Here is a 22617-nt window from a genome sequence, read left to right on the forward strand (position 1 = left end):
GCTTTAGCAACGGTTGAATAGAGTAGTGGAATATATAGCGAGTATTCTGGGGCGTTATTTTCAATCGCTATAGGAAACGATATTGTGTCTCGGACAAGTGAAAAATTATGCGTATTTAGTTAACGTTGCAAACTTTACATCAATGAACTCCCTACTCACGAGAAGGCTGCTGACCTAAAATGGAAACATACGGTTTAGTCTTATATATGTATACCGACTCGAAAGCAGTGTATCTTCGTCAGCTTGTCGCTTCGTCCATAGTTAAAAAGCGTACATTCGATTAAACTGAATACTGATATTGGACAGCTGCGAAAACAAACATGAAGGAAAGAATCTACATGCAAAATACGTTACCTGCGTTCATCTGAAAGACACTGGGTATAGGCCAATGAGGAATGTAACGAAAAAATACAATCAAAACCGTATGTGTAACAGCGAAACCATGCTTGGGGTAAAAGACTAAATTAAATTTTTACAATAGCATTAATACAGCGAATTGTATGGGTTCAAATGTAGCACCATGTCTTCACACGTAGGACGCTCGGAGCTGTACCAGCAAGGCTTCCCGATAGGGACGTAGCTTGCTATAAATCGAGTACTATACGTGACTTTTTTTGAGTGTCAGGGTACAGCTCGTACTGCAAATGACTTTATGCCGAGTGACGAGTATTAATATGTGGGCTTGGGTAAATCTCGTCTTCAATTTTATAGTACAGTACTGTGCTAAAGACGGTATGTAACGATTTTCGCCGTCCAACTATGCTTCAATAAGATCGTCCTTGGTAGTTATATTTGATTGGCGTGGATTCTATTTTCATCCAAGTGTTTTGGAACTACAAAATTACATGACATTTCAACGAATACCGGAATGTCAGCCCGGTTTTCGTACGGACTTACCCGGTGGCGGTGAGGCAACTTTTATCTGGACAAAAGATGAATATATTCTATCAAATGGCCAGCGATTTAGGATTGTTTCAGATCCAGAGAGTTAGTTTTTGACAGTTCGAATCGTAACCCCTACCGACGCTGGGACGTACACGCGTGTTGGGCAAAATCTGATTTCTGAGCATCGAGTTTCAGCGACCCTTAGAGTACGTTCACTTGAGCTGACAACAAAGATGATAGTACAACAAGACAAGTTTTTGTCCGTGGACTTTTTTCATGTGAGATAACATGTGCGTAAATTCACTTGCGTTTAATTCGTGATGCCACTGTACGTATGCAAGGCTTCCTGCCAATAAACAAATATAGGACACGCAAAACTATCTAACACGAACAAGCAATAGAGAATCCAATTGAATCTGTGCTGAAGTAGTACTTAGCCATAACATTTCAAAGAAGATAGATCTTGCTTGACACCCCGTAAATTAATATAAATGTCAAGATGCCAGTTTACGCATTATTAATGCTGCTTTTGTTGTGTAACAAAAAAAAGTTTGTTGCACCAACTTCACGGTGCCTTCGACCTATAGTATCTATTCTCATGCTAACAACTTATCGTAGAATGACATTATCCTGCTTCGACTCGTACACTTTACGCCTTCTGTGCAACATTCAGTGTTAATCTCTATGGAAAACAATAATATCAAGCCTACGGCCAAAAAAGGCTATGCGTGTACATCTTTTATTTTTGAAAAAAATAACCAGTGCATCATTGACATTTTGAGCGGCCGGGCTTTGTTTAGAGTCTGCATAGAATTTTTCGTTTTCTGGCCCTTCAAAGGAAACCGCCATAGCCACGTTATCTCATTGAGCATTTAACTGGTGACGAGGCTATCCTGTATTAGCCTAGCAACAGAATCTAATTGTCGAGCTTTTCTAAACGCAGATGCGTCTGTAACCCAGTATAGTCAAGCGTCTGCTTTATAAATAATAGTGAACGAATGTGTCGATGTGGTCGTGATGTTCACGGAGATAATATATGTGCTATTAGGATTAATTGTCCCTCAAGTGATCCATGCGCAAGGTATGTCTCAAAGGGTGTTATGTGAGGAATACAAGTACAATATATTTCTCATCTGAGTGTGGTACGGTAGTGTAGTAGGAAGCATATCAGTTGAATCATTGAGACATACGGTCGAATCGCAAAAAAAATAATCGTCCCTGATTTTCGGTGTCATAACAGATACGGTTCGATTAGATCCGATGCCAAAACGAACAGTGATATCGGGAAAGGACGCACGGTTTTTCTGTTCTGTATCAGAGGGCCAAGACGTGTCGATATCGTGGACTTTTGGAGGGGCATTGTTGAGGTCTGATGATGCAAAATATCGCATCATGAAGGGTCCGGCCGAAAGTATTCTAACTGTTATTGGAGCTCGTGCAAACGATGCAGGCGTTTATACCTGCATTGGTAAAAACCTCCTTTCCGAGGACAGGGTCTCAGCTACATTGGTTGTGGAAGGTATATTAAGCCGATGGGTTTATAATTTAAGTATGACATGTCTATGAGAAAGATTCGCGGATTTTTATATTCGATAGCGAATTACATGAGTTAATAACACATGGTGGATACAGCGAGCTATAAGGTTATTGAATTTACACTTGAATTGCGATTGTAGTTTGTGTCATTACTTGTTCGAAATATATGGAGCTTTTATATTGACGTGGATGCCGATTATTATATAACATATCATCGGATTTTCAATTGATGTAAATCTATTAATATTCAACCAAATTCTGCCAATATTTTATTTATTAGGGCACTAAAAAAAGCAATATTCATTCGTCTTGATGATATTCAATCGTATTTATGTAATACAACCATATGTAAAAATAAAATTTGACATATGATAAATGTAACGCGTTATTGGAATCGGGTCAGTTTGACGCTTTCTAACCTGACTAGCGAGGGTATTTATTCATGGAACGAGGCTATCTGAAAGCAAATAAACTGTATGCATTTACTGTGTGGCCACTCCACCCAGGTTCTCACAATTTGACTGCGAGTTTGAAATGACTGATTACATGTGCCCATTAAGAAAAACGTTAACGAGGTGGCTATGGTTGTCTTCAATTGTCCTCAAGCCGGTTTACCTTAATTTCATGTTTGTCTATGGTATGTTATTTTATATTTGTACTAGAGGGGCAGACACGTTAGATTAAGATACGTGAGTGTTAACTGAAATGAATCAGATATGTATATATATTCAAAATAGGTTGGTTCTCCAGTATTACAGATTCTGCTAGACTGAAACGAACGGAAGCCAGGGCTATCGAATTTGAAAGTTTTGGTGTATGCTACAAAAGGGCGAAAACGTGCAAATTGTATGGCTTGAGAGCAGAAATCATATAATTAGTGATGCAGATAGCCGCTAAAAGTATAACGAGATATCTTCGCTAAGCATCGGCAATAACCAGACGATGCGGGAACGTGCATTAGCGTAAGGAAGAGTGCCTATTTGGAAAATAGGGTTACAGCGAAACTGGCGGTTATAAATGTATCGTGGAGGACGCTAAACGTGGCACTATTATATGACCTCTATTGTTATTGTGTTTGTTAACCTACTCGTTAAGAGAAATAAGTTATCTACTGTCAGGATACATCGATGTATGCAAGAATCAAAAACTTACCATCAGGACCCATATGATTGTTTTCTTATAAAAATATCGTGGGTACTTACTCAGAGCATTCAGTAGAGTATGATGCGATTTGAACTTCGCATTCCGCTTGCCATCTATGCAGTACACTGAAAGATATGGTGCAAAAGCACCTGACGATCGCAAGAGATCTAAGTATAATAACTAGCACGGCTTAGGTGCCTGACATAGATTTGCTGTCAAATGATTTATATCAATAACTTCGTATTCACTTATTCTAACTGAAACTTTAGCTCACACTTCACAACCCTATTGTATTATTATTTAATGTGATTTAAGCTTTATTTGAAAACAAAACAAAAATGTTTATACGGAAGACATTCGAACTATGCGTATTTCAATCCCCATCGAAACAATGGGCTTGTCAGTAATTCTTCAAATTGCATCTCTCCCCATAGACATACAATAGACATCTGGCCAGAGCCGCATGAGAAAAGGCGTTATGTGCAAATTTAAAAAAAACCATCGAAATCTCGCCCTCCCATAGCCTTCTATGGCAGTGAGACTCCCGCTCAGTGTGACGATGGAAAGCTACATAAAACTATATTTAAACAGAGCGAACTACGTACAAGTACGCGCGTTTAAACGTATACATTCTCGACAGAGCAAAAATTGAGATTGCAAGTTACTTGTTGTTGGGCGGCCTGACATGCACCATATCGATCACCTGGAAAACGAGCGAGATCGCTATGCTTGAAGTGCGAGTGGGATTAAAATTGGTACATAAGTGAGCGCCCATATGCCAAATGTAAGTGTTACTGAGATATATGGGCGGTTCTTATAATGCAAAAAAAGAATTACATTTAAAAAAGCTAAATGAGTTCGAAACGAAAATGACATGAAGTATGGACAATTATGTTGATTTATTAATTTCTGTCTTTTTAACTGTCATTTGAAGTCATTTACGGTAATACAATGTCGGCATCCGTACCGCATAGGAAGCAAGTACACACGTTAGTTTTAAATGAACGCGCTTAAGTCTCGTGCCTTCTGAACGGAAGCATGATAACGAGGCTACAGCCCTACGATTTATCCAGCGTCTGAGCCAGGCACTCTGAGCTTAAGTTTTAGGCATCTGTCAGTAACTTGGCACAGTCACAGGAAGGCCATGTCTTGTGTAACACTATGGATCCATCGTTTTCCTTGTCTGGTGCTCTGCTTCTTATGGATATGTTTTCTCGTCTCTGCTGATAGTGGTACGTTACGAATCAGCTACACAATAAGGTGACAACTCTATGTAATGAGAAAATACTTGACTTCCGTCTTAGTAGTAAAGCGGGTTTTTATTATGCCTTATTCCGATACACATCGAAAATCAAATTTCCCAAGCAATTATATCGTGATCCAAACACGAGGCGTTTGAAACTATCATGGATACCATCGACAATCAAACGCTGTTGATTTCAGAAGTGATTCGCCTGCAGACGATTTCCAGCGCAGAATTGGACCTTGGTAGAAAGGCCAGATTCGGCTGTCTATTGCTAAGTGGTGACAATGCGGAATTTGTTTGGACGAAAGACGGGCACCTTTTCAGACAGTCCAGTTCAAATAGGGTTATTATTCAAACCCTGCCTGTGATGTCGACGCTAACGGTGGGCGATCTTCGACAAAGCGATTCAGGCCTATATACTTGTATAGCAAAAAACGCAATTTCAGAGGATAGACAAGAGGCGAGATTACATGTTAGAGGTGAATATAACGATGTTAATAGCAGTAGTAAACACATATTGAAGTATCGTCCAAGTTGAATAGCGATTCACGATCCATTCTGCTTCGCCGAAATGAAACAGTTACATTTTGATAGGGCATTTCTCCAATAAAATGAATAAAAAATTAAAATAAGTGGCTGCTTCTTATTTTACGTTCTTCCAACTCGCCTATAGCATAACGGAAAAAAACTTCCTATTATTAAGTACTATTTTAAAGAGAAATAACTTAATAGGAATGACCGAACAAGTGACAAAAGTTGCTTCTTTTTGCGTAATAGGAAATCCACATTGTTGTTCCTTTACTCAACTTATATTTCGTTCCTTTCTCTCTCGAGATTCGGGTGGCTAATCATTTATGGCATATTATTGTTAATGAAAGGTGAATCATTGAGACAAACTAAAGAACCACACTGAGAAACAGGGATATTATCCGAAATTAGTAACATCTACAATGTAAATCTATTAGCAGTAATTTAAAGTTAAAAGTAGATGTCGATAAATGGTAATACTACACAAAGGTACAGCTCTCTTGTCTAAGAATTGCTGGAATCAGTTGATATCCGTGGTTAATTTTAAAGGACTAAGAGCGTGCGACATCAGACCGTTATATTAACCCACAAAGCTTTGGAAATTGTACAGACTTAACCACTAAACGCGCGTTGAAAAGTGTATGGTTATTTGGAGTTGTCCTGTCGTCGAGTCACTTCAACGAATGTTATGGTGCTTACTCGATACTTTATGATTAGGGCGACACTCATTACAATAAGGTGTCCCATAACGAATTTTTGCAACAGTCAACGTTATCTAATTGAGGAAGCTTGAACGCCCGGCACAAGGGGAACCTTCATATTTTCAGCTTATTCGATTGGAACCCTAGTCCAAAAAAAAAATCAGGACCCAAGAAAATCGTTCGGCTAGATTTGCTTGTGTTCCTCAAAGTGGACGCGATATAGAATCTATATGGATGCATGATAGCCGCTTAGTAAGGCCTGAATCAGGGAGAGTGGTAACATATTTAGTATTGCTGAGGTCTCGTCACTAATGATAAACAAACAACCAAGCCAGAGCAACTCTGGCTCTTACATTTATATAGAAATAAATGACATTTCACAAGATAGCGAAGTTTTTCATTAAAAAAAAACTGTTCAGCAGTTATTTATTGTTGTATAGAACATACGAAAAACAACGTTAGTGAAGTACGATCGTAGATATTTTTTAATTTTTTTTTTAGATTTTTTTCTAAACTAAATGAGCGGAAGATATATTCTGAAAGATCTCACCTACAGAAACGGTGCTAAGTTTGGGTAACACATACTATTGTGATTGGGTCAGTTGCAACAGCTTGTATTTATTCTAATTTAGAATCTGACTACAAATTTGTTGCGCGTTGCCGTAGTAGACAATGGCGAAAGTGTGGTAAAATCTCATTTGCCTGTTATGAAAAATGTTGAATGCTTTGTTTCGGGTTATTTCTGCAGACGTACGAATATAGATCTATTTTTGTTTAAGCCGTGTCTAAGCGCTCAGCTGTGATATGATACTTACGACTTTTAGAGAAAATGTTCTTCTTTTTATTCCTTCTTGATTTAATTCCTTGTTATTATTCTTTTGCATTTTTATAGGTAAAGGGTACAGCAGGTATTGGTTTTGCAATTAATTCAATATTGATTACATAATACAATTCGCTCTGATGTGTCGCTGTTATGCAGTGTTTTCAAGTTAAAGCATTCAATACACAGCGCCAAAATCTCATTCACCTCTCCCTGGCCAGTGGGAACGAGGATAAGCCTGTTTGTATGCGTATCCAACCCGAACATGGTTTGCTCTTCAGTTGTGGAAGTACGTTGCAGTTTGCCCGACACCATGTCGAGCTTATGGCGGAATGGGGCGGTGTGTACTCGTGTTATGTTTTTGTTGAATTGGATTTTGCTCAAGGTTACAGCAATTCACGGTACGTACATTCAAAATAAAATGTATTCGTATGAGGCCAATAGTTGTAGCCTCTATAAGGCCTAGGCTTTAGAAGGCCTAGAAGAATAAAATCAACGAACGTCACAAGTCTATTTCAGAACCTATTCGAGTAGAGCCGCTTAAAGACAAAATACAGGATCTTGGTAGATCCGCACGGTTTGTGTGCGCCCTCCAAAGTGGCGAAAACGTAGAATTTTCATGGACTCGCGACGGTCACTTGATTCGACCGGGTGATAGCCGTATCGGAATCAATTTTGTTTCGGATGTATCGTCACTGACGATCAAAGACGTCCATCAGGGTGATTCTGGCATATATACGTGTATTGCTAAAAACGACGTGTCAGAAGATCGAGCATCTGCTAAATTGCTGGTTAAAGGTGATTACTTCGTGACTACTGTAAACTAATCATGCCATATTTTTTGTTGATTGATGCCGTACGATAAGACCGCGTAGATATTGTGGTCTAATATTCATTATCTATAGATTTTGGAGTTATGGCCTCTCCATATTATACATATAAAGTCTTTTGTAACAGAATTAAGAACAAACTAGAAATTAAGAATCATTTGTTGTTGGTATGGCGGTAAGACGACAACTTGTATCCTATAGCTAATTTAGCTAAGTTGATATTATTTGCTTTGTTAATGGGTAAATAAGTAGTTACTTGCGGCTAATTCATATCATATGCGTACACGCGTTGTCGTTGTGAGCTTTATGTACTGACGGTGTATATAAGTTTGAAACAAGAAATTGACTAACAAATCAGTATGTCGTTATCAAAGTGATATTTCAATTGTCGAAATGTTCAGACGAAAAGCCCAGAGTTGATAAGCTTAGCAAAAACTGTCTTTCGAAAATTATATACAATATTCTGTGTGCCAATACGTGCATGCGTTAGTTAGCATTAACATTAATAGTTACCCTAGTTGGAGCTAATATATCATAACCTTGCTTTTGTTTCTGTAAATTAAACATACGATTCACTATTTTCAACTAACAGTGCCATTGAAACGTGCACGCCGAAGCTTCGCGTCGTGTCGCTTGGCCACTGGTAACGAGGCTAAACCCATAGCAAGCTCTGCTTTCTGCTTAGTTCAGTTTCAAGATTTAGTAATTATTTATTAAAACCATGATTCAGACCCATTGCTGTCTCTTTGTGTTGACAACTTCAAATTGGTGCTTTTCCTTGATGGAGTACATTCTGACAAAGGTACGTTGGTCGTTCAGACTCATACGATTTGTGTTTTTGACACTTTTAGCAGTTGTAATATCTTGGAGTCAACAAACGCTCCTGTACGACTGGTGCCCACCGATTAATTTTGATAGCCTTCATTCATTAAAATTTTTAGCAAATTTGAAAATTCGGCGGTGTGATTTGCTTGAAATAGACAGTTAATGGAAAGCTATTTATAGATGTCTTTTGTCAATTTTGATGTCAGGTTTGATGAAATGATGGACCGAATTCAGTATGATGGCAAATCCACAAGATTTGCCTGTGTCCTTGAAAGTGAAGAGGAAGCAGAGTTTTTGCGGACTCTTGGCAGGTGGTAAAGGCCGATAAACTGAGAGTAGTCACTGCTAGTATGTACTATACATCCACCTTAGCGATTAAAGAAATGTAATAAACAGACTGTGGAATCTACATCTGTATTGGTAAAAATGCCATTTCCGAGGATCAGGCCGCGGACACACTGCGGACACACAGACCGTTGAAGGCGCCTGCTGTTCTAACGTTATCAAGCTTTGTTCGATATTGAATTGTTCGGTATCAATTGAATCGTATACTGAGCTGAGTTTTAGCACTTCACCATGAACTCTATCGCATTCACATCGCGTAGTAACGATTTTTTTTGTAAAAGCGTATTCTTGTGTAAATATTGATCCTTAATGGAAAATTGACGTAAAGCATAGGGATAGAAACCGAAATCATTTCAAGCATTGCGCGCGTAATTTTGCCATATATGCAATGTTTATGTTAGCCAAAGTTGGCGGTACGAGTTGACTGGCGGCGCATGAACACAGAACGGGGCATTTTCCTTTATTGACTGAATTAAAGAAGGTGGATGTACTGCAACTGCAGTGTTATTATGATTTTATTATATATATATTTATTAAAATCTCATTAATGTAAAAGTTGTACGCCATTTGAAATGATAGCTTGTTAGTCTTAGTTTGTTTGCTTGTTAGATACTCACATATAGCAATACATCATTTACTTCACCGATTGAAATGGGGCATTTTTCGTGTTCACGATTCTGTGTTCTGCGGTTAAATCTTTTTGCTTCGCGCGCTAACCTTGTCTGCCGTGTTCAAGTTGACTGGTAACGAGGCTAAAGTGACAAGCATTAGGCTGCGAAACCGAGTAGGTATATATCTCTAGCTGCTTTAGTCGGCCGTGGACCTTCGGGAGACTAATTAACTGTGATTCGATAACATGTTTACCGAGCTGTGTTAACTGTGATGTGGCAAAAATGAGCTGTAGATGTTTTTGCAATTGGATTTTGTTTTCTGTTGTTGCTACAACGACAGTTTTCTCTGAGAAAGGTACGGTACTTCATAGACACCTCGGCTGTCTGATATTTAGTCCATTACTTTGAAGTATATTATATTGTGTTCAAATGCGACTTGTTCACTGGAAATTCCAGCGCATTCTACCGCGTTTTTCTAAAGTCCCTTCAGTGCTATTAGGAATCTAAAAATTGTTGCGCGTTCAATTGGTCTAGATGCGATTCGACTGTCACCGATCCGCGCAAAGAGCGTCCGCGTTGGCGAGCGGATAGCATTCACATGCTTACTAGTCAAGGGCGATGACGTCAAATTTTCATGGGTTAAAAACAGTCAACTTCTTCGAAATTATGGACACAATATAAAAATACTTACTGATGAAGAATCATCGATATTGAAAATTTCTAACGTTCAGGTTTCTGATGCTGGGATATACGCGTGTGTAGCTAAAAATCCTTTTTCCGAAGCGAAAGTTACGGCTGAACTCAGCGTTGAAGGTATATCTTCCCGAGCTTGTCAAGTTGACCTAACAAATAATGTGAGTTAGCCGTGTTTAGTTGTGCGCAGTTACTAAACGTAAACATAAATATTTGACAACAACAGCAATAGCTTCACAAAAATGACCAGGGCGTGATGATATAATGTTCGTAACAAAGAGCCTAGATTTACTGTGTTATACTGTTCACTGTGGCTTAAATTTGGGGGCACCCCTTTGCAAATTTTAACCTCGCTATTAGCTAACCAACAAGCCAGATTTTCAAAATAGTATATGAATGTATTTACCAAAATACATTTTTCTATTATTATTGTTGTTAATTGTTCACTTATTACTAATAGTACTATTCGAATTATGGCAATATTAGCTACATCTTCTGATATATTAAAGTGAATAATTACGTGCGGATAGAACTTGACGATCATGTAAATTTAGATTCTAGGATCATCTTCATTTGTTATCATGTGCATTACCAACTCCTAGCTGCAGTTTGTTTTAGCATGTACGTGAAAGTGACGCTAGAGTCGAACAGACGAAACTTGTGAACGTCAGCTTGAAATGTCAAATAATAAAAGTTCTATGACAGTCGAGGGCAACAGTAGAAGTCGCGTATTTAGATTTCGTTGGTCTTGGAACGAAGATCATCCGGCACTAAAACACCCACACCTAGAAACAAGACCATGTTTTATAATGGTTGTGAGGTTTGTCCTGATGTGTGTCGCAGCCAGCAGTATTTGTGCACGAATTAACAGATGGTGAAGCTTTTTCAAGTCATTATGGTGATCGCTGGCACTTCGGAAGAGAATTTGTTTTAAAATGCGGATTCTATGTGAAGCCTTCACAGCATCGTTACTGTTGTTAACATTGGGAAATATTTACAAAAATACTTCACTTACTGATACTTTACTGCCCAAGAAAGGCCATGGACCATTTTTTTGAATTGCATTTCATTATTACTTCATACTTACTGGGTTTTAAAATAGAAGCTCGCATCGTTAACGCGTTTCCAGTACAAAGAAAATAATGCGGTTGTACCTGTAACGCCATTTTTAAACTACATTGAGTGTAATAGACGAATGAAGTCAACGTGAACTTCCATTGCAGATACGCTTCGGGCACCAGTAATTTTCTCAAAGGTAAAGCACTATTTAACTGCGTCTTCAACAATTAGGCTTGAAGCGCGAACTTCAGTTGAACTAGAAAGGCGTATTTACTGCGAAGCGATAGAAAAATAACAACTGCCTCTGATGAGAAAGTATCGATGCTTAAAATTTAAAATGTTCAATTCAGTGATCGAGGAAACTATACGTATATTGCTAAGGGAGCGGGGTCAGAGAGGTGTCTATCCTAAAGTTTGTGTATCCTATAGTTGCACGAAAATTATTGCTGAGCACAAATCGCATCATTAATGTTAATGCTAAGAAGGCCAATCAACTAAGTTTTGTATTATGTAGAATTGCTTTTAACAGTGCACCCTCAAGCTTGTAATTAAGCTGAAACGCAATGCATTCGAGTAACTCATAGCTCCATTTGGATTCGGGAACAGACAATTATTAATCTATTCACAATATAATAACGTAAAGCTGAGTCGAATTTATTTAACATAAGGATAAGGAGAACAGGGTGCCGGAAACTATATCGGGTCCACTGTGCATCTGCTTACGAATGGCGCGCTAGTATCGTTCCCATTGGCAAGCTACTCCAAGAACGAGGCTAGCATCGACGACTTAGCATTATGGCGATGAAATGTTATCCTCGGTCAGTTTAGTTCTGGTTGGATGAAACGCATTTGTAGTTGGACCGATCTGGAGAATCGTTCGGTGTTCCATGGTTCGTTCAAATGTTTTGAAAACTTTGTAAAAATGTGTCCTCGGATATTTTTCACATTAGCGATTGTCCTATTGATCTCTACACAAAAAGGTACGCGAGCTTTAGAACACTGATCGTAAGTCGCAACCGTACGTTTTTTGTTGGTCGATTGATGCGGTTATACCAAATCAATGTGGACATATGTTAAATACAAACAAAATTGTTGGTGCAAAAAATTTGATGTTTGACTGTATCAAAATTCTCGATTATTGTCTGTACCGTTACCGCAGTTCTAGGTAGCACCATAAGATTAGGTGAAATCAGCCCAAAAAAGGTGAAAGTCGGGCAAATTGCAGCCTTCATGTGCATTTTGAACGGGGGTTCAAACGTCGAGTTCTCTTGGATCAGAAATGGTCGCTTACTGAATAACCATAGCCAACGAAGTGGCGATTCGGGCCGAATAAAGATCCTCACTGACGAAGAATCATCGATTTTAAAGATTTCTAATGTCAGAGTCAGCGACGATGGAAACTACACGTGTGTTGCAAAAAACCGACTTTCGGAAACCAGAGTTATAGCCACGCTACATGTTGAAGGTTCAAAGGTTTAGAAGGTTAAATTCACCCAACCTATTTGTTGTAACAACGTTTCTAACCCTAAATGCTCTTATGTTGAATAATAGTAAGTCAATTTTAGATGGTGACAAATTATCTGGTATTAGTGATGATAGCATGTCTCTTCTGCAAATAATAGTAGGGAAAGTGTATTTGGAACTCGTGCGCTTCTTCCGCATAAATAAATAAATATACATCTGAGTACTGAGCATAATAAAGGTAACAGAGCGAAATAAAGACTAAAAAAATCTATTCGACTCATTTCCATCAACAAGAACGGCGCTGGCGTTTGAAAGGCCTTTGCGTAATGTTTGCTTATCAATAATCTATGTAGAAAACACCGCCTGCCCCCGTTCAAATCTGACTTAACTTACCGCTGACGTGTACGTATAAAAGAATAATTACATATTGTGATTAAGATTAAAGATTTAATCCACAACGAGTTACAACGACATGAAGCATTGGCTACCGAAATAGATCGGTATATGTTGGCGGGCTAGCTTTAGATCCTGGAGACTCTTGCCTGGTACGAGGCTGTTCTAGCAGCAACTTGCCAAACAAAACAAACACTTTAATGTAATAATCAAGGCTGTTATGTGTTAATGCGTACTAGCATACTATAATTAGCACAAGTATCATCAAAAAGGGTCGATATTGGGCGAGTAGCAATGTTTGTATGCGAGCTGGCGCGGGAAAAACTTTGCGTATGTGTGTTATTTTCTAGTCGAAGTTAGAGAGCGAGAACTATTTACCGTGCAGACAACTATTGCTGCCTGACAAAAAAACAGTTCATCCGAAGCAAGAACAGCGGTTCTGTTAAAAGTGGAAGCCATTGTCAATGAGTGAGATTTAGAGGCTGTATTTGCATGCACAAGTAATTATCTTGTGCATAATTATCTTCATATGAAGTATTTCCTTGATTTTAGCCTTATCAATTCTACCGAGCAAATTAGATGGTTTTATATAAAATCATGTTGCTGCCCAAAGTGTTCGACTTGTTGGCTTTTGGGAAGAACATAATTAAAGCACAATATCTCTAACAGTAATGTCTGGGTTACGATTTTACAAAAAGAAAGCGCCAAACGTACAGTCTTTCGACTATGCTCTATTAAAAATTTAAGCTTGCGGGGTTTAAAGGGAATGAATTTAGCAAATTTAATGGATCACGGACTTTCATTCAGGAAAAACTGTGCGCAAGATAAAGCCAATCGATTAAATCCTTATGGTTTTAGGGGATAAATCCTGTCTATTTTTTAGACCATAATGTTAATTATATTAATGATGAACCGATGGCAGAGACTTTTTCTTTTTCAACGTTTCAAAGTAACGGCTCGCCAGCCACGAGGCTGCCAATAACATGTCTGTGCTGAAATATTATCGAATGTACAGTTGTACATTTTGAGTAAAGATTGTGCTCCGCAACATGGGTTGTATAAAAAACTGATCGTAAAATACAATATAGGAGACTATACTATACACAGTATAGGCTACATGATATTTGACTTTACGGCTATTTTAAATATAATGAGATTTTCACTTTCACACATATGTGGTGTGTTCAGTAGCAAAACAGGCGCGGGGTAAAGCCCGCGGGTGTACGTGATGATGGCGGATGTTAGCCCACTTCAGTAGTAGTTACGCTTGGCGAATTAATGAATCCATTAAGTAATTTGTCAAGTATGGAGACTATGAATGAGAATTAGACTGAATTTAACGATCAGAATGTTGTTCGAAATTTAGCTACGATAACTCATAGAAGCTCAAGTAGTTTGTAGTTAAAAAAAAAAGTAGGACGTCATTAAGTTCCACCAGTTAAATTTTTGCAACCCCTAGAGATTACGTTGTTATCAATGACGAACGTAAAAAGCAAGAATTTACATATAATCAAAAGACTACATCAACAGGGAATACTGCGATAACCTCGTATGGAGAGATCTGAAGCCCTGAAAATTTGATTTTGTTCGCTATCTTCCGATAAAGTAAGCGCTTCCCCGTTTTAGTTATGATGTAATCAATATGTGTGCTATTAGAGTGATGAGGTGCCGCGTTCTGAAGGAATTACAAAACCCTGTTTTTAAACATTACAGTGATCATTTGCATTTCTGTTGTATTCGTACGTGCTAATAGACAGTTTTTAAGATAACGCTATGCTGAATTCCCTAGAAAATAGAAGTACCAGAGCTGAAACCATACATACGCTAGAAGATGCAAACGCCTGTTGTAATATCAATGGAGATACACGGGTAAAAGATGCAAATAAATTATTGTGAGATCCTTTTTTGAGCCGGTAAATTTGAAAACATTTCAGTCAAAGACCGTTCCGAGATGGGAGAAGTATCGGCTTCATGTGTGTGGTGAGAGGTGGTGGTACAACCGAATTACGTGACTGAAAAAGGAGCAATTCGTGAAATTTCGGGTAAAGGTTAACCCTAACTATTCAGTATTAACAATTCGAAATGTTAACCAAAGAGACGCACGCTATACATCTATGTGGCTATATATCTATATTTTTAGAAGACCAACTTCAACAAACACACGGTTGAAAATAATTGTGGCTATAGATATACACACATATTAAATCTATTGTGTAACGTGTCTTTCGTGAATAAGTTGAGTCAGGTGCTACAACACTGATACCCCTCTGTTGCAGACCGATTTTGCCCCGTGCCCATTTATGATATTTCTTCAGTACAGTAGTATGTAGCACAAGTTCCTCAATGATTGCAAGGTTTTAATAGACAAGGTATCGGGGTGCAATATTGATGCTCAATATTTTTCATTCCCTAGTTTGAATATGACCGCCAGTGTCTCGTATACGTAGGCCCAACTCTCTGGTGACGAGGCTACTGTAAGACTCCCGAGTCGTATAATAGTCTTCAGTCCTTGTTAGTCCCGAAGTAGTGCTAGAATGTGTGCTCTCTCAAGATAGAACAATGTATGCTGAGAAGAAATCAGGAAGGATTATAACAGTCAGTTCACTAATATTTTCATTTCTCGTGACAATTTTGGGTTCGGGCCATTTTACTCATGCAACCGGTGAGTTCCCATACGATAAGCTGCAGGCGGTTTAGGTTGAAATTACTGTTTATGCCGATGGTCCGTAGAATATAAGCGCTGGTTGTTCTTCGATGGAGATCACGGATACATGTATACACAAATAGCATATATGCACCGGAAAAGATGCTTCGTCTAAACGGCAATGTGTGACATTTTTAGAGACAGTACAAGTGGAAAAGATTCCAGCTAAAACAGTGCGAACTGGAAAGAGCGCCAGCTTTACATGTATCGTAACTGATGGTGAAGCAAGCGAATTTCTATGGTTGAAGGGAGGTCAGCTAATAAGGCAAGACGCAAAATTTAGAATTAACATCAATCCCGAAAATTCGTTGTTAACAGTGCGTAATGTGGACCAGAACGATGCTGGGATATATACATGCGTGGCGAAAAATAGCTTTTCAGAAGATCGAACAACAGCTATCCTTCGAGTTGAAGGTAGAAAATATTGATGAGTGTCAATTATAAAAGAATGCTGACTTGTTTTTGCAATGTGACAGAATCGTACATGCTTTTGGTAAGTCGATGCGTTTATCGCTGCACTTTAGATTGTGATTCTCAGTCGAGATACCCGTCATATCTTCTTGAGGCTGAACTGATTGTACGAGCCTCAGTAGAACCTAATTGTTCTCAGTTGTCATATGAGGTATTGTAGACACAATCCAACGAGAGGAATTGTTTGGTTACGTAAATATGAAACTCACAAGATAGTCGCTGCGATAATGCTTAGAACGTACAAATGTACGTGTATATTCGTGGGCTTTCTTACAGCAAGTAAGCAAAGGTGCTGTATTTAATTTATATATTATTATACTTCGACCGTTAAGATACAATAATAGAATATGCATCTCATGCTGTAGCATGCTATAGAGAGAAGAAATATAGGTTGGAACAGACATTTGTATAGAATACTATTATTATTAGTGCATTTTTATATTTCATGCTTTTAAAAAAGAGAAAGCAAACATTTTTCTATGATATGGTCATGATGGGCTTTTATATCTGTTCTCGATATGCGGCTATAATGTTTTTCACTCTGTTTGACTGGCTTGGTTTTTTTTTATTGCAGCATATTACGGTTTATATGCACTATATTATAAATGTTTGGTCTAAGCGAGATTGTACTTCTGTAGAGGAGTTTAAATGTACGCGCTAGAACCTCCCGTAGGGTAACGAAGCGCTCTGGGAATGAGGCTACGACAACATTGAAAGCTATGAATACATTTTCATGTTCAGTTTGCTTCGTCACACGCAATGTTATACTGTGTGCTTTTACAGCAGAAAAGGTGCAACCGAGTCAAATAAAAACCGGGATGTCGTTACATTTTGGTTTTGTGGTCTTTACGATTTTCGTGACAATTTGCTCTGTATTAGTCAAGTTTGCCAATGCCAATGGTGAGTTCTGGCTATTGATATCTTTGGGAAGGATTGCTCTGATGCTTGAGATTGAACCAGATTTTTTGTCATTTCTTTACATACAAAACAGAGAATAACATATCGGATTGTTGATTGATGAACTTCAAGATCCAATTCAGTTGGAGAAAATCCAGTCTAAAACGGTACGAAAAGGAAAGAGTGCCAGTTTTATGTGTTCTGTGGCCGGTGGTGACGCTACGGAATTTTTATGGTTGAAAGAAGGACAATTGTTGCAGCAGGATGAAAGGTCAAGGATAATAATTACTCCTGAAAATTCTGTTTTGACGATTAAAAATGTGGATCAAAGCGACGCAGGGACGTATGTTTGTGTTGCTAAAAATAGCTTCTCCGAAGATCATACAAAAGCCATACTTTCAGTGAAAGGTAATACATTTTTACAACTAAACCTGTAATAATATTTATGCAGGCAATGCGTCCGCTTTTTGATACCGAAATAAATAAGCCTATTTTAATTGCAATCGAAAAAAAAAACAGCCCATTTAAATTATAATAAAAAAAACGTCCAAAATACCACTCTACTATTACCTTAACATCTTTTCACCAGAAATACCATGTCACAATATCATTCAGAGAACCAAGATAGACACAAATTATGATCTACCTGTTTGTTTGTAGTTGTTAAACAAGAAACAATATAAAATCATGTCCTTGTTGGCGCCAATGGAAAAACCCTAAAAAGAGCAAAGTAAATGTTTTTTTACGAATTTACAAATGCACCTCGCTTTACTCAACCTATATAGTCCTATTTAATCAATGCTCACTGGAGGGAATAACCCGATGGCACGGCGGCTAGAGAGCCAGTAAACACCTACATGCAAAACGGAATGGATTGCGAGTGGTGAATAAAAGTCCATAATTTACGGTATCGGCCTCATGGCATAGCATATTGGGAAAAATCAACAACGCCATAGCATCTATGTCCATAATATGCAACGGCACTCTTTAGAATTAGCAAACCTTGCTATTTACACAAACAGCACAGACGTTTTGAGAATGAGGAATACATGGCACACTTTGTCGTCTACATGTTAAAATATGAGCGCCCTAGTCTCGCATACGCAGAGGGCACGATATGGGAGCAAGGCTACGACAATGGTTAGATCATTTGGAATCTCTTCTTACTCAGTCATTATCTATTCTGCATTGTCACACCGTAATGTGAGCGTTGTAAGCAGTGGAAGTTATGTCAAAGGAACATGCAATAAGGGTGTTTGTACACCTTAACTCTGTGGTTTTGACAGTTCTTATGACAGTTTGCAGCTTAAGCAGATTTACGCACGCTAACGGTGAGTTCTGTGTACACGATATTGAGAATAATTGGGCCAGAATTGGAGGCCTGGGTCGACGACAATGCGTGCGTACATGGAGTAATTGAACCCGAAAGTACCATGACGAAACATTTGCCTTATACGAGCTGTTATGTGAAATTTTTAGAGTCTATTCAGTTGGAAAATATTCAGTCAAGGACGGTCCGAACTGGAAAAAGCGCCAGCTTTACATGCACTGTGGTAAATGGGATAGCGATTGAATTTCTTTGGTTGAAGGAAGGACAACTGATTCGACAAAATGAAAAATATAGGATAACCAGTCACCCTGAAAATTCATTCCTGACAATTCGGAACGTCAATCCAAAGGACGCTGGTTCATATATGTGTGTAGCGAAAAATAGTTTTTCAGAGGATCGAAGGAGTGCAACACTTAGGGTTGAAGGTATTCATTAGGTGCACATTCGTATTTGTCAACGCATAAAATGTACATATATGTACAGTTCTATTTTTTTATTTTTTGGTGGACATGATCACATATTGGACAAAAAAAGGTCGAACATGAAAGTGAATGCGATGTTTGTATGTAGTAAAATGAAGCTGCGTAAGTTGTCTTACTTATTATAACACGATAAGCACATGTTTTCTGTTCTGCTTATTGAAATAGATAAAGCAGAGACGTTATATAGCAAATTCAGGACCAGTTATAAGCTGGCTACAAACTTATCTATTAAAATGATGTTTACTGACGTTAGTATTGAATGAAATAATGAATATGTTATAAACGACATGCGGAGCGCTGATAGTTAACACTAGTTGAATACAAAAAAACATCGGGTGCTTCAGAACGTTGAAGATATCGTCTGAATTGATAAAAGAAATTTAGTTTTCTACATTCATTAAAATTATCCATGTGCAGATGTACTTCGCATAGCTACAGGTTTTCTATTGGAAAATATATGCTAGATGAAGCATATGCTACAATGCTCTATATATAGTTTTGCGTGCTGTAATAAGTTACATGAAACGCAGAAATAGCGATGTACATTTTTGATGCTATAAGTCAGAGACAGTTTGTTTTTATATATTTATTGTGATGGCAGCCCTAATAAAGCGGGATACTCTCTTTGACACCCTACGGAAATTTTGAACGACCTATAAATCCGCCCATAAATGGCAGACTTTGGTAAGCCAAAAGCTTGTCTTCTCACATACATTTTTTATTGAAGACTACTGAAGGCAATAGTCTCAATTACGCTTACAATTAAAGAATAAATCCATTGGAAAGGCCTTGTCATGTTCACCTTAATAGGAGCAACTACTACGATAAACAATGAACATGGCAAGTTTTTAAATTTTACGCGCTAGGCAGGGTGCAATGTTATCCTCTTCTGGGGACGAGGCTAAAATTGACTAACGAACGTTAGCACTCTGCTGGGAAGCATCGTTTCGCACAATCAAAGTTTTAGGCTTTACCGCTTTTGTTTGTGGCGTGAGCGAGTGCTGAAGATGCAGAATGAACATTTATTGACGTTAACACTTATGCTAGGATATCATTTTTGTCGATGTTCTGCCGCGAATGGTAAGTAGACTCTCCTCGACCTAGATAGAGAAATAATTTTTACTACCCTAATGCTCTTACGTGCCAGTTTAGTCGAGGTGTAGCAATTATAACACACGACTGTAAACTACAATGGTAGTCGAAAAGCACACGCATACAATAATATCTTTAAAAAAAATTGAAATTTCCATACGATTCTTTCAGACGCTATTAAGCTCCTTGAAATTCCATCGAAAGATTTAAAATCTGGACGAGTGGGCACATTCGTCTGTGAAATATCTGAGGGTGATGGTAAAGACGTTGAATTTTCGTGGATTTCAAGAGGCCGTCTTCTCAGAGATGGACATCGAATTAGAGTTATAAGCTCGGAAGAATCGTCCATTTTGAAAATATCTAATGTGGGTCACAATGATAGTGGAAACTATACTTGCGTAGCAAAGACTAGACGCTCCGAGGCCCGTGTAACAACTCGACTGCGTGTGGAAGGTTAGCTGGGATCGGCGGCGTTAAAGCTGCACTGTTGTTTATTATATATAAATTGTCAAAAACACAGAGCTTCTAAGCCGCGGAAATTTTGCATAGATTATTGCATATTCTGCTTAATGCGAGCCTATTGAAATTCCTGTGGTAAAAATTGAAGTTATTTTGGTCAGTGGATAGAGTCAATGGTGTCTTATAAAACAGGAACACCTAAGGACAAATAAACAAAGTGATACAAATGACCTACACAGTGAACCCTCAATAATTAAAAATTGTCGACATTTTTTTTCGCATTGTTTTATCCAAGCCCAGCAGTAATGTTCAATATTTGAACCCGCAGGTGTTATTGAAAAAACAACCTTTCCAAGGTCCTAATCAAACCGATCTATTAGAAACGCATATTGTTAGTTGTGCGTTTCACACTGTGGCTAACCAGTTAGAGTTGTGTGCACGGAATAAAATTTCAAAAATATTGGTTAAAAAACAGGCGAACTTATTATAATAAGTCGAATACTTTAATTGTCAGATCATTATTCTGGCTGATTAATGATACTAAGTGACTTAAGTAATGGTAACGTATTTGAAACTTTACCGTCTCTGAAGGATGCGACAGCCAAACTACACTTACCGAATGTTCAAGGTTTGGCGCCCTAGCCTAGCTGCACTCCCAACCAAAGTCTGGTAATGAGACTTTTCTAACCACCTTTGATATCCCGAACCACCAAAAAGCATTGATGCCCGTTCAGACTGATGTATTGAATGTGCTGTGTGAAAGCATTTGTAACGATGATTATATTTTACTACAATCTAGTGCGCCAGTATTTTTTAGTGATCATTCTTCTAATTTGTGGGTCGCGCAGCAATCTCGCAACCTGGGGTAAGCAGCGCTTTTCATGTTCCAGAAACGAAATACTTGATGCAGTTCGTGTTCTCGGTTAGACAAATTCAGTGTTTCTTATAATTTTAGCATGGTCAGTTTCTCTAAATGATGAAGTCATATATTCCGAATGAATTTCAATATATTGGGCAGATAAACTCGATAGAGGAAGCATTCGCCTGATGGAAATTGGGTCGAAAAGGTTTAGCGTGGGCCGAATGGCGACGCTCGTCTGTGAGCTCACCCAGGGCAAAGATGCCGAATTCTCCTGGACAAAGAATGGGCATTTACTCAAAGATGGAAATCGTATTAGAATTCTAAACGATGTTGAATCATCGATACTGAAAATCAGCGGTGTGAACAATAGTGACAGTGGCAATTATACATGTATTGCAAACAGTGCAGTCTCAGAAGGCAGAGTTACAGCACAGTTGGCAGTTGAAGGTTTGTCCAGAGGAATGCACCCAGAAACCTAATATGAAATAGTGAACATGTGAAGTTCGTTGGTATTAAATAGTACTACTATATCAATTAGATAGACATTTCAAACATCAATCTAACGTTTCCATACTTGCGCATGGTATGAGGCAAGGCTTTAAGGTACCATGAATTTGTTTGAGCGGACACAATGTTACGCAAGACTTTAAACCGGGAGAGTCACATGTTTTTTTTTTAGAGATTAGACATATCCAGTACGGGATTAGAAAAACGGGTGGGTATCTATTTATCCGTTCTGCCGGCTACATTATGATTTCTAAAATGTAATGTAACACAACACAGAACTGCGTGGTATACTCATATTAATATTTAGCATCGAACTAAAGCCGTATGTTCAGACCGAGTTGAACCTTTTCAAAACTCTTTTCAACCTTTTTCAACAAAGTTTCATTAACCAGACCTAAATGCGTACGTTTTACTGTAAATTACGACAGTAAACGGTATTAGTTTTATGTAGGAATAGCATTGCCCCTATTAAATTGGAAAAAAAAAAACAGGAAAGACATGTTCGCTAAACCGCGCGTGAACCACGCACGGCTTATCCAAAAATACCTATTCTATCCTAGACACCCATGATCTAGAGGAATGGGAGCGAGGCTTTATCCTGAGACGCTCAGTTGTTATCAAAGGACAAAGAAGGGCGATGGCCGAAAGAGAACGCCATGTGAGGTGCTTTTTGTTCATTGATTTATTTATGTCCGTTTTGCACACAAACATGGTATTAAGCATATCATCAATCC

General features: G+C 38.3%; 1 protein-coding gene across 4 annotated transcripts in view; it reads left to right on the forward strand.

The window, feature by feature from the left end:
* The window catches only part of LOC111270380 (cell adhesion molecule Dscam1), a 185641-nt gene that overhangs the window by 94264 nt on the left and 68760 nt on the right, over window positions 1-22617 (forward strand). The window contains exons 1-2 of one of the 4 annotated variants that reach the window (XM_022850580.2): window positions 18228-18482; window positions 18631-18906. The exons of the other annotated variants lie outside the window; for them this stretch is intronic. Coding sequence (XP_022706315.1) covers window positions 18380-18482; window positions 18631-18906 — 379 coding nt within the window. The 5' untranslated portion in view covers window positions 18228-18379. Of the gene's footprint in view, window positions 1-18227; window positions 18483-18630; window positions 18907-22617 lie in introns of those variants that run through there. 4 annotated transcript variants of the gene reach the window in all.

This window comes from Varroa jacobsoni, unplaced genomic scaffold (assembly GCF_002532875.2).
Source record: "Varroa jacobsoni isolate VJ856 unplaced genomic scaffold, vjacob_1.0 scaffold_159, whole genome shotgun sequence".
Classification (NCBI taxonomy): Eukaryota; Metazoa; Arthropoda; class Arachnida; order Mesostigmata; family Varroidae; genus Varroa; species Varroa jacobsoni.